Below are 15,180 nucleotides of genomic sequence, written 5' to 3'. Positions count from 1 at the left end.
ATATTGATGATACTGCTCAAAAATTTCTACATTCTGTTGGATCACTTTTCTTTGGAATGGGCATAAATCTCTTCCAGTCGGTTGGGTAGGTAGCTGTATTCCACATTTCTTGGCACAGATGGGCGAACGCTTCCAGTGTTGCATCTGTTTGTTAAAATATCTCATATGCACATTATATACAGAAGAACACAGGGGAAGACAGCAGATTTTGGAATACAAGCAAAAAGGCAGTAGAGCAAATCTTTATAATACTGAAAGACAAAAAGCATCCGAGAATTCTATATTATTGTTGTTAGGTGCCGCTGAGTCAGCTCTGACTCATAGCAACCCTATGTAACAACACTGCCTGTCTGTGCGCCATCCTAACAATCCTTGCTATACCTAAGCCCACTGTTGCAGCCACTGTGTCAACCTATCTCATTGAGGGTCTTACCCTTTTATGTAACCCTCCACTATACCAAGCATGGTATCCTTCTCCAGGGAATGGTCCATTCTGACAACATGACCAAAGTAGGTAAGATGAAGTCTGGCCAGTCTTGCTTCAACAAAACAAAACAAAAACTGTTTTGTTGAAAGAATTAATCAAAGACCCACTGTATAAGAAATGTTAAATAAAGTCCTTCAGGCAGAGGATAATGATATCAGAAGGAATCACCTGACAGTAATTTGAATTGACAGGAAGAATTATGATCACCAGGAAAAGTAACTATACAGGCAAATATAAGTCTGTATTAATGTATTTTTGTTTACTAACATGGTGTTGCTATGAATCAGAACTGACTGGATGGCAACTAACATTAACAACAACTCAGCTTTTATGTTCTAATATGATTTAAAAGACAACTACATAAAATACTAATCATATATTGATAGGCAGACAATGCATAAAGCTGTCATTTGGGATGATAACAACAACAAAAGGGAGGATGAAGCTATACAGGAGCAAAGTTTTTATATACAAATGAAACTAAGTTATTAAATTGAACTACATTGTTACAAACTTACATGTTAATTGTAACCTTCAGGGCAATCATTAAGAAGGTAATTTAAAAGTGTACACTAAAAAATGTTTCCAGACTTAAAAATATATAGGGGAAAAAAAAAACTCAAAATGGCACATGTAGTCCCTCCTTATCAGCCATGAAAGTAAATGTAAACTCTCCAACTGAAAGGCAGAGAGAGAAGAGATTTTTAAAAACATGCTCCAATTATGTGCTGTCTAAAAGAAACTCACTTTAGAGCCAAAGACCCAAAGAGGTTGATAGCAAAAGGTCAGAAAAAGATATTCCATGCAAACAGTATTTAAGAGGGTGGAGTGGTTAGATGAACATTAGACAAAATAAGACTTTAAGACAAAAACTGCTAGTAGAGACAAAAAAGAGTATTATGTAATGATATGACAATCCATTAAGAAGATGTAAGTACTATAAACTTATATGCACCTAACAACAGAGTCACAAGGTATATCAAGCAAAAACTGACAGAAAAAAAAAAAAAAAAAAAGAAAGGTTAAGTGATCAGTTAGCAGCTGAAAGTTTGGTGGTCTGAATCCATTCAAGAGATGCTATGGAGAAATGGCCTGGTGATCAAATTTTGAAAGATTAAAGTCATTAAAATCCCTATGGAGTGCAGCTCTACTCTGAAACATGCAGGGGGTCACCATGAGTCAGGATCAACTCAACAGCAGCTGGTCTGGTTTTCTTTAGAGGTAGAGGAAATGGAGATTCGAGTGGATAGTTAAGAAGTGAGGGGTTTCTTTTTAGGGTAATGAAAATATTCTAAAGTTAATTGTGGTGTCTGATGTACAATTCTATAACTGTATTAAAAACCAATGAATTGCATAATTTTTTGGGGCAAATTCTATGTTATGTGAGTTACAGTTCAATAAATCTGTGGGAAGAAAATTAAAAGGATGGAAAGATATATGCTAATACTAATCAAAAGAAATCTGGAGTGGCTATATTAATATCAAATTAAATTTCAGAGCAAAAAACATTACCAGAGACAAAAGTTACTTCATAACAATAAAGAAGTCAATTCATCAGGAAGATAGAACAATTCTATCCATTTATTACTTAATAATACAGCTTTAAAATATATAAAGCAAAAACTAATAGAAATGCAATGAGAAAAATTCAAATATTCATATATGGTTGTAGATTTTAATATGCTCTCTTTCAATATTTGGTAAAGCATATAGAAACTCAGTGTGATCAACACAACCAACTTTATTTAATTGATGTTTATAGAATGTTCCACCCAACAACAGCAGAACACATATTCTTTTCAAGGGCACATGGAATATTCACCAAGATAGAACATATTATGGGCCAAAAGATAAGTTCCAATAAACTGAAAAGGATTCCAGTGATACAAAGTATGTTTTCTGACCCACAAATATTTGGAAACTAAATAGTAAGCTTCTAAATAATGTATGGGTTAAAGGAAAATTAGTAAGGATTTTGAAGTAAATTAAAATAAAAATATAACATAATAAAAACAGTACTTAAAGAGAAATTTATAACACTGATTGTCTATATATAAGAGAGGTGTCAAAATAGTGATCTTAGCTTCTACTTTAAGAAATCAGAAGAAGCATATAAGATCTAACGTAAGTAGAATAAAAAAAATAATTAAGATCAGAACATAAAACATTGAAATAGAAAACAGAAAAATGACAGAGAAAATCATAAAATCAAATTGATGAGAAACTAAAAAGAGACCAAGAAGAACAAATTACCAGGATCAGGAATGAGAGAGGGACATCAACTAAAAATTCTACAGATATTAAAAATTGAGAGTATGATGAACATTACACCAATATATTAGTAATTCAGATAAACAGACACATTCCTTAAGACAGAAACCATCAACATTCATTCATAAAGAAAACGTGAATATCCCTATTTCTATTAAAGAAATTGAATTTGTAATTAAAAACATTCTCACATAGAAAAGAAGAGACTGAAGAGAGCTTCACTGGTGAATTTTTCCAAATACTTAAGGAAAAAACAGTATCAATTCTAACAAATTCTTCTGGAAAATTAAACAGGAGAAAACACTTTCCAACTCATTCTGTGATGCCAATATAATCCTACTACCAAAAATAGACAAAGGAAACACAAGAAAACTAGAGACCAATAGCACCAGTTGTGAGGATGGTGCAGGACCAGGCAGTGTTTTGTTCTGTTATACACAGGTCACAACAAGTTGGAACCAACTCAATGGCATCTAACAACAACAACAAAACAAAGAGACAGAAGTTTTGCAAAATCAAACCTCTAGGAAGCATCAACTCAAACAATACCCTGTAAAAAGAGTAATTCGTGACACACGGCCCATTTCTGTTTCAAACAGTTATACAGGACCCCTCCTGATGACTGCATGCACTATCAGTGGGAAAACAGCTGCCCAATACACCTCAGAGGAGGAAAATGTAGTAGGGACCCATGGGTCATGAAAAGGCTAATAAATAAATAAATAAATAAATAATCACCACTTTATAACTCGTAATAAGTTAATGGACCTAGAGAACAATCAAAGGTTTCTAACATTACAAGAAGAGAAAAGGGTCTATATGCTTCCTGATAGAAATGTGCAACATAACCTACAAAGTATACTAAAAAAACAAACAGGAAAAAAGTAAGCTTGGGCCTATAAACCTCTAAATCTATATACTTAATTATATTTGCAGAAAATACAGGAGATAGAACATATCAAATAACAACACAAGTATGCAATCAGCAAAATCTGGACCGTGAGTAATTCTCCAAACTGTTCTTCAATAGATATACTGCAATGGGGGAGAAAAAGGATGGAGGGGAACCTATAGGTCAAAACAAACTTAAAAGACCAATCAATCTATTACAATATATTCCCATCTTGATTCAAACAGAAAACTGTAAAAAAGAAAAAAAAAGAGAGAAATTGATTAAAACCTCAGCAAAATTTAAACATTAAGAATGTTAACTGAATATGTGATACTAAGAAATGATCAATCATTTTTTATGTTTGTGTGGAAATGTTTAAAAAGAATTCATATCCTTTAGAGATGTATATTAATTTATTTAGGAATGAAGTAACATATCTGGGATCAGCTTCAAAATAATCCTGGATATGGGGGTAGGATTGTAAGTGGAGTTGGTAATGGCTACATATGAAATACCAATGGCTAAGATTTGAGAATTTTTGTTCAAACTGGTGTACATATTATTCTTTCTACTTTTGTATAGTTTGAAATTATCTTTTTGAGAAAAAGAATTTTGTCTCATTAATTTTCTAAGTGTTCTTTTCAGTTCAGTGTACCATCTTTAGGCAGTTTGTTTTTTTTAAAAAAATGACAAGCCTATATAAAAGAACAAAATGTATAATAAACAACTGGAATTAAAATGATCATTGGACTTGGATAATTATTTTTTAATGTCTATAACAAAGAAAGGGAGCTCTGGTAGCATAGTGGCTAAGACACTTGACTGCTTACCAGAAGGCTGGTGGTTCAAACCCACCAGCCACTCATCAGAAGGAAGGCTGGGCAATCTACTTCTGTAGTGATATTGCCTTGGAAACCCAAGGAGAGGTTGCTATGAGTCGGGTCCGACTCGACGGCACATAATAACAACATAACAAAGGATATCAGATTTTAGTTCACCTTAGCAAAAACATGCTATTTAACAAAGAAATATTTAATGCCAAAATAATGAATGACAACCAAAATGGCAATTAATTGCACCCAAACTGGCATCTTATTATTGGGATGTTTATAATTATTTACTCTTTTTGTCTGGAGAAAAAAATACTGAGAAAAATCCAAAGCCTTGTATCTTACATAAATTGAATTACACTATTTTAAAAGCAAAAATTGAACTTAGTACCTTTATTAAAGTCTATGTGGTTAGTAAAGATTAGAACTACAAATTTAATTTAAAGATATAAATAAAACCTTACTGGAAATATACATTAATTCTTTTAAGTGAATATCTCCTTCAAAATTGGTATGAACTATATAACTATACAACTTGAACCATATAGCTGGAAAGTCTCACTTTGAGGACTAAGGTGCACCTGATCCAGCCATAACATTTTCAGTGCCCTCACATACATGTGAAAGGAGTAAAATGAGTAAGGAAAATGGAAGAATTTAGGCATTCGAATTATGGGTTGACGAAGAATACTGAATATACCAAGCACTGCCAGAAGAATGAACAAATCTATCTTAGAAGAAATATAGCAAGAATGCTCCTGAGAAGTGAAAATGGTGAGACTTTGTCTCAAGTACTCTGGATATGTTATCAGGAGGGACAGCCCCTGGAGAAGGGCATCATGCTTGGTAAAGTAGAGGGTCAGTGAAAAAGAAGAAAGCCCTCAACAAGATGGACTGACAGTGGCTGCAACAACAGGGTGAAATATAGTAATAATTGTGAGGATGGTGCAGGACCAGGCAGTGTTTTGTTTTGTTGTACACAGGATCACTATGAGTTGGAACTGACTGGACGGCACCTAACAACAACAAAAACAACAGGCATTTTTTTTGGAGGAATAGAGGCACAAGGAGAAGGCATTTAAAATAAATTTGAATTGTAATATCTCTTAGCTTCAGATTTTGAAAATCAAATGAAATTTAAGAGTCACGTGCAAAAATTTAAAAATGTTTTAGCTCATTTTTGATTCATATCTACTTCAAAGATAAAACTCCAATTGAATTTCTGCCTCTAAATAAGTGCAATATATGAAAACACATCAAGTCACAGTGCGGTGTAGTAAATTACTTAGTGTGGCTTTTCTACCCATAAGTCTTTGTAAACTCCAAGGTGGGATTTTCTATGAGCAACTGAGGAGCTCCTGATTGCTGAAGTTGTCCACCTGGAGTATTTCTGTTGGGAGTGGCACAAAACAATGTTCTGGGAGGTGCCCACTCACTCTCAGGTACTTAGAGTTCTGATGCTATGATTGACTAGTTTGACCACCCTGCCAGGCTCAAAAGGAGGCCTCCTAGAGGCAGAACGCTCTCTGACTGCTGGTTGAGGAAGACGCGCCCCGGAAAGAGACGCATGCTGCTGGGAAAGAGACGCAAGAGACACACGTTGCTGACTGAGACACCGAGGGACCAGCACTGCTGGGAAAGAGACTGTGAGAGACTGTTGGCTGAGGGATGGTGGGCTGGGAGAGAGACTGAGCATTCTTCCTGAACTTGAGTTGTAGCCTGGTGCTTCCCTAATAAACCCCATAATCTGTGAGTTGTGTGTGGCCACTACAGTGAATTATCGAACCCAGGAGAGAGGTGGTGGGTGCGAGGTGGTGGATGCTTTGGGAGGAACAGTTGGTGAAAGGGCTGGAGGGAGGCAGCATGTCTGGCCTTGTAGGAATAGGCCTTGGGTTACTGCTGGTAATCCTGTCTTCCTCCTGTAAGGTTAGAGGAGGTCGGAACATGTGGCCTCCTTGCTGTTTTTGCACACAGGAATAAGAATATTTAATCCTACCTGAAAAAGATCCAAAAGAGGCTTCCAAGAGAGCATTAAGACTGCTGCTCTGTTGACGGTTTTGGGAATTTCAGAATAAAACAGTGTATTCTCCCTGTTCTCACCCGACATAGCTGTAAGAGAAAACAATAACTTATTATTTTTTTAAAGCAGTGTTGTTACAATCATGGTAGACAGTACATAAGGCCTTCTACATACTACATTATTATGTACTCTATGGGATCCAGAATGGGTTTTATAGAAAAATGATCAAATTTCATTTTGATATTAAGATCTTAGTGACTCTCTCAAAAAAAAAAAAAAATACGGAAAGTGAATTTGCTCTGTAAACTTTCACCCAAATCACAATTAGAAAAAAAGCATAAAAGCATGTAAGATGATATAGAGAGTTAGAATAACTGTCATTTTTAGAAATTTTTAAAAATTGTTGGTCCTTTACAAGTTGGCAATAGACTCATGGGATTCCAAGTCAGGGCACTCTGACAATTTCAGATCATAAAGTTTCTTCTTTTTCTGAATCATTTAAAGCACTTGCTCAGAAACATACATACATGAATTCTAATTTTTATTATAAAAGTTCTAAAATATAATCATTAATAAGGTTTTCGGAGTTTCAAATTAAAGAATTTGTTGTTGTTTTTGTTGGGTGCCATAGGTTGACTCTGATTCATAGAGACTCTCTGTACAACAGAATGAAACACTGTTCAGTCCTGCACCATCCTCATAATTGTTCCTATGCTTGAGCCCATCATGTCACTGTGTCAATTCCTATCACTATTAATCCATGAGGGTCTCCCCCTTTTATGCTGACCCTCTACTTTACCAAGCATGATAACCTTCTCTAGGGACTGGATCCTTCTGACCACATGACCAAAGTAGGTCAAAGTCTGACCATTCTTGCCTCTAAGAAGCATTCTGACTGCACTACTTCCAGGATAGATTTGTTTTTTGTTCTGGTAGTTCATGGTATAATAATAATAGTATTCTTCACCAACACCATGGTTCAAAGGCACCTGTCTTCCTTATTCATTGTCTAGCTTTCAGCAGCATACGAGGCAGCTAAAAATACCATGGCTTGGGTTTGGCAAACCTTTGTCTTCAAAGTGACATCTTTGCTCTTAAACACTTTAAGGAAGTCTGTAGCAGCATATCTGCCCAGTGCAATACGACATCTGATTTCTTGACTGCTGCTTCCATTTGTGTTGATTGTGGATCCAAGCAAAATGAAATCTTTGACAACTCAATCTTTCCCCATTATAATGATGTTGCTTATTGGTCCACCTGTGAGGATTTTTGTTTTGTGTTGAGGTGCAATCCATACTAAAGGCTGTAGAGTTTCTGATCTTCACCAGTAAGTACTTCAAATCTTCTTCACTTCCAGAAAGCAAGGCTATGTCATCTGCATATCACAGGTCATTAATGAGTCTTCTTCCAAGCCTGTTGCCACTTTTCTTCTTCATATAATCCATATTAAAATAACACACAGTCAGATGCTTGACTTGCTAAAAATCTCTTATCCTTTATTGGGTATAAAAGAAAAAGTTCTAAACTTAGCAAAACTAGGTCTATTCTGTGTAATGATCCAATAAATTGAAGGGCAGTTAACAGTAGTGTGGAATGAGCTTCATACAAAAGAAAATAACACAAAATTGTTATGAAGATCTGAACCAAAGTAAAACAAAACTCTTCTACTCCAAGAAGTGGTGAAAAAGTTTCACTTCCAAAAACCTAAAGGAGAATGAAGGAAGGAGTAAAATCACACTGAAAGAAGAAACTCTTTCTGCAGTGGCACAGCTCCTCAGCCTAGTATTTCTGATAAGGGAGAAGGCAGTCTACCAAAGGGCAGAGTTAAACCCTGCAAAGGCTGAGGAAAGCACCCAAATATCCACATCTTCTTCTTTTATCTCCATTTTTTCTAAATCTTTTTAGTTTGTGTTGCTTTTTGAAGTAAATAGTTCAAAAATGGCTGACATTTACTTCAACATTTATTTTGTGTTAAATGTATTTTCTATATACTAGAGTTGATTTGTTCTAGAATTCTTAAGGTTGTGGTCACTTTCCACACCATTCTTAATTTTACAAAATATGATCATGTCCTCTTCTCTTAAGCCTCCATCTTCTAAAATATTTCAGCATTCAAATATGAAAATGAGAAAAACAAAACCAGATTCTCATCTATCCTCAAAGAAGACACTCCCCATAATCATTTCAACTGACCCTCTGTACACTGCTCCTAGCTTCATAATGTCTTCTTAGCTTTATCCATGACAAATAAAAATCTCCAAGTATTCTAGGAATAAACAGACCAGTTCTATATAAGCACAAAATGGGCTTTCTCGATGTTTCTTTCCTCATCACACACTGGTGTTTTATTGGTCTTCAGAGCTACAGCAATACATATAGGCTGATGTTCTCAGGTAACAGTCTCAGTAAGTTCTCTGTTTCTCTAGGACAGTAAATGCCATAAGAACAAGAGGCAAAACTTAACATATGAAAAAGCACATTGTAGTAGAAATGGTTGATGTGCTTGGCTGCTAAACGAAAGGTGAGGTTCAAGACTACTCAGCGGTGGCTTGGAACAAAGACCTGGAAAGCAACTTCCAAAAAATCAGTCATTGAAAACTTGATGGAGTACGGCTCTACTCTGACACAGATGGGACTGCCATGAGTTGGTGCCGACTCAATGGCAATTGGTCTTAATGTGATAAAATGTTTACTGCTGCCTGCTACTAAAGGTTTCTTCTCTTCTAAGTATGCCACATTTGCAATAAGATTTCTCAAAAATGTATAATTTCCTATAAAAAAATTCTTCCAATTAGGCTTTCAGAGAAATTATACTAAAATTAAAAAAAAAAAAAAAAAAAGATTTATATAGGGAAAAATGAAAACTTGGAGAGATTAAACTCTTCAAAAAATGAGAATGAATATAATTTTCTTTAAAAGCTTATTATCTTAAAGATGTTAAGTTTAAAATTCCCCTAAATTTATCAGTTAACATAATGTAAACTCAAAATAGTACAAATAAGATTTGTGAGGTGAGGCACTATAGAAGCCAGTTTTAATTTCTTCTAGAAAAACAAGCAAGTAAAAGTGGTCAAGAAAATGATGAGCATGATAGAGCACTATAACGATCACAGCAGAGGACTGGCTCTTAATGTGGCAGACAGACCATGGGGTGAAACAGAAAGGGCAAAAAGAGACCCAAATACACATATGGGGATATACTCTATGGTAAAGGTGGCATTTCTAATTATTATGGGGAAAAAGGCAGATTATTCAAAATACTCTGTTAAAATAACTAGAGAGCCAAAGCATGGGGGAAAAGTAGTTTCTCTACTCAAAATAAACTGACACATACCAAATGACACAAAAATTAAATGAACAACTTTATTCATTAAAAATGTTGACCAAAAAACCAAAAACCAAACTCACTGCTGTTGAGTCGGATCTGACTCATAGCGACCCCTCCTTGGGTTTCCGAGGCAGTATCTCTACAGAAGTAGATTGCCCAATCTTCCTTCTGAGAAGTGGCTGGTGGGTTTGAACTGCCAGTCTTCTGGTTAGCAGTCAAATACATTAAATATTTGAAAAAATATAATCCTAGAGTTGAAAGAGTCTTTCAAGATATGACACAAAACTACAAGAAATAAAAAATTTATACTCCCTTCCCCCAAAATCACAAATTCCTGCCAAAAGATGGCAAAGGAAAAAGACAAATCAAAACTGGGGGAAAATACCACAACGAGTTAATTTTCTCATTATACCAAAAAACTCCAATCATATATTTTGGAAAATGATAGCAATAACGGTGGCACAACATGAAATATGTCATAAATGTTCCTGAGATGTAAATAGGTAAGCTGTTATGATGGCAAATGTCATCTTGTGTATGTTTTCACCACAATAAAAGTAAAAACGAAACAAAAAAAACCTTTCCAATCAATAAGAAAAAGATCCAAATCCAATAAAAGAAAAGACAAAGATTTTCAGAATAGTCACAGAAAACAGAAAAGGAAATACAAATGGCTTTTAAACATATGAAAAGATGTTCAACCTTACTTACAAAGAAACATAAAAGTACAAGACCATGTTCACCACCTCAAATTAGGAAGATCAAAGTTCAATTACTCATAGTTGGTAGGGGGTAATAATACTCTGAGACAATGCTGATGGCTATATAAACTGTATATATGGCTACATACAATCACATCTCATTATTGTACTTCGCTTTATTATGCTTCACAGATATTGAATGTTTTACAAAATGAACATTTTCAGCAACCCTGCATAGAACAAGTCTATTGGCACCATTTTTCCAACAGTATGTGTTCACTTTGTGCCTCTGTGTCACATTTTAGTAATTCTCACAATATTTCAAACACTTTCATAATGCTATTCCACACTTAATAGACAATTAGTGTAAACACAACTTTTATACGCAGTGGGAAACCAAAAAATTCACGTGACTCATTTTATTGTGGTTATTATTTGCTTTTTTGTAGTAATCTGGAACCAAACCTGCAATGTCTCTAAGGCATGCCTGTATATAACCTTTTTGGAGGCAGTATCAGTCAAAATTCAGAATATATATCCCATCCCCTTTGTCTCAGCAATCCCACTTTTAGGAATTAGTCCTGTAGGTATATTCACACGTATGAGAAATGATCGAACAGTGTAATCACTGTATCTTTATTTGTTTCTAACTTGACCATTCCTAGGCAAAGGCATTTGGAACTAGTTTTAGGAAGAAGTAATTTCTTTAACTTTGACTTTGAAATTAAGATCATTTCTATTACAAAGTCAATGAGACAAGCCAAGCCAAAACTAAAATAGCACCAGAACTAAAGTTCTTCAAATCAAAAGGTTTGGGCTGTCTTCTGTCTAGTGGAACCAAGTCACTAACTCATTTATTTATTCACCAACATTTGAGTACCAATTTTATCTAACCTCCATGTCTGAATAAAGAAAATATCTCATCAGGAGAACTGTTAACGTCAAACTCACCAAGGTAATAGATTCTGTCTGAATGAGGCCCATCTGGATCATTCCTCTTCACAAACATAAAATCATGTGGTGCCTTAGCCATCATGTAGCCATGATATTTTCTGGTATCAGCAAGCAGCTTTTTCAGCTGACTCCACGAATATCGCTCAACATAAAACGGCTCCAATTTAGGCTGATCTTGTGATTCAATATTCTCCTCACACTCCGCAGTTTCAAAGATCTCAACACCCAGCTGTTCTGTTTCCATTGCTGCTGCCATGTTGCATTTTCCTAGAAAAACAAGGAACATGAAGCTGTTCACAGGCCTGACTTCTCTTATATTAATCAGAATGACAGTCTGATAGGGCTAAAAGGAAAAAAAAAAAAGAGCTTTAGCACAGCTGCAAAGGAAACCCAGTAAGAAAAGCAATAGCTCCTCCTCCTGTGTTCAGTTTAAAAATGAAATTTTTAAAAAATCGAGGTCACATCTATTTCATAGTGATTATAAATCCCTTTGGGAACTTTCACAAAAGAGTTTCCTTACGTATCTCTTGCCAAAATTCCTTTTTCTTTCCCACACTGGAAGGAAACAGGCCATATGCCAGTTGGCTGCTACGCTCCACCCAAGAGTGTGTCAATAGTGAGGCTAAATGTGCCAAGGGAGTTAAGTGTTTCAGCATTTTAAAATGTAACATATTTAATAAACATCGATTTCTTCAGCTAACAGTAATAATCACTACCAACTAGAATAATAATATAACTGTTGTAAATAATGTACTTCTGATAACCTCCCTAGGGTTAATAAAGATAACAGAAATACTGTTTCTTTTAAAATGACACTCCAAACAACTTAATTGGCTGGTACATTTTTGAGTCTTCTGCTCTTGCCTAAGCATCTTTATCTTATGATCATTTAAGGTGATGCTGTATTTTAAGGAAACTTAGAAGACTACAATTAACGATTACACAATTTTTACTCTCATGATTAAAAAAGAGGAAAAACAGACATTATCTTCAAGTGGCTTTAATTAGCTGATGGAGTTGATGCAAAAACATTTAATGTTTCACTATCAATATTTTGATAGAAGCATAATCTAATTTACTACTTCAACCCAAAAATAGGTTTAATAGCTCATCTACTAATATTTTTACTCATTTCACAAATCCAGAGAGGATGTATTTTTCTTTTATCTCTTTTAAATGCAACGTGAGGAAAGTTATCAGAATATACCAATATCAGTATCAGAGAAAATAACAGTATCACAAATTACTGTGTGAAGTTTTGATGTGCATTACTTTTAAATTACTTATGACACACCAAAAGAAGCAACATGAACAAGAATTCTGAGAAAAACCTGTTCTTTTTGAACTAATAAATGTCAAAACATATGGATTTGGGAGATAGACTAGATTGTGTTTATGTAACCAATTTCATAGCTGTTTACTACTTCTAGAACACCAATCAATACATAGCTTTACATTTAACGTATGTTTTCTAAAGCACAATTTTAAAGGTTAACATGAACTCATGGTAAAGAACTAAACAGAGAACAAATTTTTACCAAGTGTGGGTTGTGAATCAGTCTACCAGGCATGAACTACTAACGTGCAAAATGAACTGAACCATATGGCCTGGATACTGTTTTTCTTCATGTTACAGTGAACCATACACTACCACTTTCAATAAAACAGCACCAAAAAAGTGGCCAGACTACCACTGTTAACCACTCAGAAGGGGATCTTTGTAGCAGAGCCTGGATAGAGTGGGAGAACGATGTGGAACAAAACTCAAAATCACACACATACACACACAAATGGGGGGTGGATTGCTAATCTGATAGAGCCTATGAAACCACTGAGACTATGGCCCCAGCTGTCCTTCAGGTCTGGAATTGAATGCACTCCAGTGGCTTCCAGCCAAACAAAAGACAGGCATATGAGCTGAACATTTACATTAGATAGATACACTCCTTGGAGAAATTAATCATGGGAGAATAGAAGGGCTATGTATGCACAGGTAAACAGCTTCCGGGGGCAGGAGTACATGGGACGGAAGGACATAGGGAAGAGGTGGCTATGGGGAGGAAGTGGGAAGACAGCTGTTGCACTGTGGGAGACTGCAGTCAATGTCATGAGACAGTATATGTGAACTGCTACATGGAAAATGAATTTGCTCTGTAAACTTTCACCCAAATCACAATTAAAAAAAAAAAAAGTGGCCAGAAAATCAATTAGACAGTTACTTCAGATATACAACTTACAATATTACTACAACTGGACATTCATTTTCAAATGATTGAAATTCAAACCATCTTAGGCAAAGAATTGAGTCATTTAGCTCAACTGTATTCAGCAAACTGACAAGTGGTAGTATATGACACTGGTAGCTGGTTACCCATCTAAAAGCTAGTAGAAACCTTCTTTCTATCAAACATATCAATAGTCATAATTTTATTTCTAATGGAGGGAGAGGTGAGAGAAGACTCTTCCCAAATTAGGCTAATTTTTCTCAGCTTTTATTGTGTTAAGTCTGGAACTTCAACTCCAAACCACTGGTCCTAACATAGTGTTAAGGACAGAACAGGGAAGAAGCTCAAGAGACAAACTTCCCAAGTCTTACTGCCCAGCTTCTTGAGTCATTATTAAATTGACATCTCTCCTGTGTAAAAGCTGCATCAGCTTACATTTAAGCAATGTTATCTGGTATTCCTAAACTGTACTAGGTCCGTGGATTCACTCACTCACTCTACCCTTCCCCATACAGTTCAAAAGATATTCCACTCTATGGTAAATGTATATTCTACATTTTGTTGGACAGACCTGGTATTATGTGATTTTAGTAACTTACTCATATGTGTAACTAAATGACTTAATTACCAGACTTTCATAACATTTATACATAAATACATTCTCACAATCTGTGACCTGACTTTTCTAAAAACTAGAACACAGAGTCAACATAAAATCTCAGCACATTGCATGTATTTCACTGTCCCATCTACCTCTTCACTTAATTACCTTCCCTGGTGCCTACCTGATTGTATTTTCATCTGCCCAGATCTCTTCCACATTCAAAGAGATCTTTTTCATGGGACTCAACTTCAAGCACAGATCCCTCTGCTCATCCTGCTCTCTTCTCACAGGAGTCTTTCCTTTTATCACCATTCAATCCTGCTCACCAGGATAATGAAATAAGATATAAGGCTATTGATCATTATTAAAATTATAAATGTGGCCAAAAAGATTAAATCTAAAAGTCCCAAAATAGTACTTAAAACTAATACAGAAACTTTTTTTTTTTTTTTTTGGTAAAATCCATACTGTCTAAATTATTCAGTATCTGCAATTTACATTATCAAAATTGCAGAATTATTTCAGATATTTAGCTCAAGTACTCAAAATAATATCCTGACAATACTGTAAAGCCTGTTATTAAGACATGTTAAAAGTAAAATTATGACAGTCCTCCAAAAAGTATAAAGGCTATAATGATGTGAGGTTACTCAGTGGCTACTGAAAATCCTCAAAAATGATGATTAACAAAATATTTGTATGTGTATGTTTCTGTCTTTTGCATAATAATCTCATAATGAACTGTTGTTATTATGTGCCATCCAGTCAGACCCAACTCATAGCAACCCCTCCTTGGATTTCCGAGGCAGTATCACTACGGAAGTAGATTGATTGCCCCATCTTCCTTCCGAGGAGTGGCTGGTGGGTT

The 15,180-nt window shown here is 35.2% G+C and overlaps 1 protein-coding gene across 1 annotated transcript in view; it reads right to left on the bottom strand.

Moving 5' to 3' along the window:
- The window catches only part of DPP8 (dipeptidyl peptidase 8), a 62,814-nt gene extending 48,284 nt beyond the window's left edge, over nt 1-14,530 (bottom strand). The window contains exons 1-3 of the mRNA XM_007957661.2: nt 14,494-14,530; nt 11,481-11,750; nt 6,477-6,589 (exon numbers count right to left, since the gene is read on the bottom strand). Coding sequence (XP_007955852.1) covers nt 6,477-6,589; nt 11,481-11,750; nt 14,494-14,530 — 420 coding nt within the window. The remainder of the gene's footprint in view (nt 1-6,476; nt 6,590-11,480; nt 11,751-14,493) is intronic.
- Nucleotides 14,531-15,180: the final 650 nt, after the last annotated feature.

Source organism: Orycteropus afer, unplaced genomic scaffold (assembly GCF_000298275.1).
Source record: "Orycteropus afer afer isolate SDZICR_OR568_19922 unplaced genomic scaffold, OryAfe1.0 scaffold00015, whole genome shotgun sequence".
In the NCBI taxonomy this organism is placed as follows: Eukaryota; Metazoa; Chordata; class Mammalia; order Tubulidentata; family Orycteropodidae; genus Orycteropus; species Orycteropus afer.
Note: the sequence above shows the minus strand (reverse complement) of the source record. Positions and strands in the feature narration are given on the sequence as shown.